This window comes from Saccostrea cucullata, unplaced genomic scaffold, assembly GCF_032062105.1.
Source record: "Saccostrea cucullata isolate Sc308-1 unplaced genomic scaffold, CSIRO_AGI_Scuc_v1 ctg11144, whole genome shotgun sequence".
In the NCBI taxonomy this organism is placed as follows: domain Eukaryota; kingdom Metazoa; phylum Mollusca; class Bivalvia; order Ostreida; family Ostreidae; genus Saccostrea; species Saccostrea cuccullata.
Window position 1 is genome coordinate 11,358 of NW_026923591.1, and position 1,532 is coordinate 12,889.

The following is a 1,532-nucleotide window of genomic DNA, read 5'->3' on the forward strand; positions in this document are numbered from 1 at the left end:
GAATACCAGTGAAGACTTATTGATTGCTTTATTTAAAATAATTTATCAACCCTAGGAATGTCAAAATTGCCGGAGGACTTTTTCTCTTTTCAAAGAAAAGCTTTAGTTAAAAACTTGCAAATACTGAACATATACATATATAACGGGGATGAATGAATATGTATTTGAATAATTTAATAAAAAATAAAATTAATATCATTTATGAAACACTTAATGAGCGCAATAACAAGAATGTTCAAATATTATGTTGAATAATGTTGGAGCACTGCTAAGAACTAATTAGTACAGATATTTTAACACTCTTACGTATTTGTCAAACAATTCGGAAACGTATAAATTGTCATCATTATCAATGGTCACACTCAAAGGATTTTTTATCCCATCATACACCAGATATCTAAGAAAGTTACCATCTTTGTCTATCACTTGTATTTTATCACAGACTATGATGATGTGAAAACAGGAGTCACAGCACAGATCCATCATGCAGGAATAATCACTTTTAGGCTCTAGACCATAAGAGAAACGGTATTTTCCACAATTATCTACCACTGTAACCGAAGGAATAAGGACATCGGTTCTTGCATATTCAGCCACACAAATGTCCCCATTTCCATTGATAGATATTTTTGTAGGATTTTTATAAATATGATCTCCTTTGTCGTCGTATTCAATTTTCAAAAGTCTTTTACCATCAGTTGTATATTTTTCAACCTTGGAAGAGTTGCAGACAAATATGAAATTAGGTTCCATAAATTCAATTCCTCTCAATTCCCCATGAATTGATATAAATAGTTTATCATCTTTACTGTTAATTTTTCTTATTCCTTCTTTGTCTGTATATAACGCACCGTCTTTATAAGGGGTCAAATTGGGAAGTAATCTTTCCGGAGAAAAAGTTCTGACTAAAGTTCCGTCTGTATTTACAAGATTTATATCCGACGAACCGTGCGAAATTACGAAAATCTGTCTATCACTGGTGTATCTAATGCAGAGCATCGCGATACAACCACAAGGTATGTTCTTCACTAAGTGTGGATCGTGAAGGAATCTTGTTGTCGTCCAAAATCGTTTGTGATAATACACAATATTATGGTCCGGTGCGTTAGTTTCCAGATGAGGAGACACACATTTTACACAAAGTCTTATTCTGCACGGTCTGCAGTAGAATTGAACATTGTCTTCACACAGCTGACACGTAACAAAATGTTGCCCGCTGGGATCAGGAGCAACCGCCATTTTAATATTTTTACTATGGGAAATTTTCCGTGCAATCGACCTGCTTTCAAATTAGATACTCATAAGTTCTATTTAAAATAGACAGTGAAGAAAAATCGATTAAGCAAGAAACTATCAAATATAAAAACTCTATTGTGCAAACAAGAGTAGGTGTATTTAAAGAAGGAGACGTTTTTATGCTTCGCAGGATAGAATTTTTTCCCCCAAATTGTTATATATGTAGAAGTCTTTTTTAATGCTTAGTTAGAATTAAGATTAAAATATGCAATGGGAGACCAATTTCTCAATGCTTA

General features: G+C 33.2%; 1 protein-coding gene across 1 annotated transcript; it reads right to left on the reverse strand.

The window, feature by feature from the left end:
• Positions 1-279: 279 nt before the first annotated feature.
• LOC134264452 (uncharacterized) lies at positions 280-1,239 on the reverse strand. Its single transcript, XM_062746755.1, has one exon. It carries the CDS (start codon positions 1,237-1,239, stop codon positions 280-282), a length of 960 nt encoding a protein of 319 aa, XP_062602739.1.
• Between the last annotated feature and the right edge of the window lie 293 nt (positions 1,240-1,532).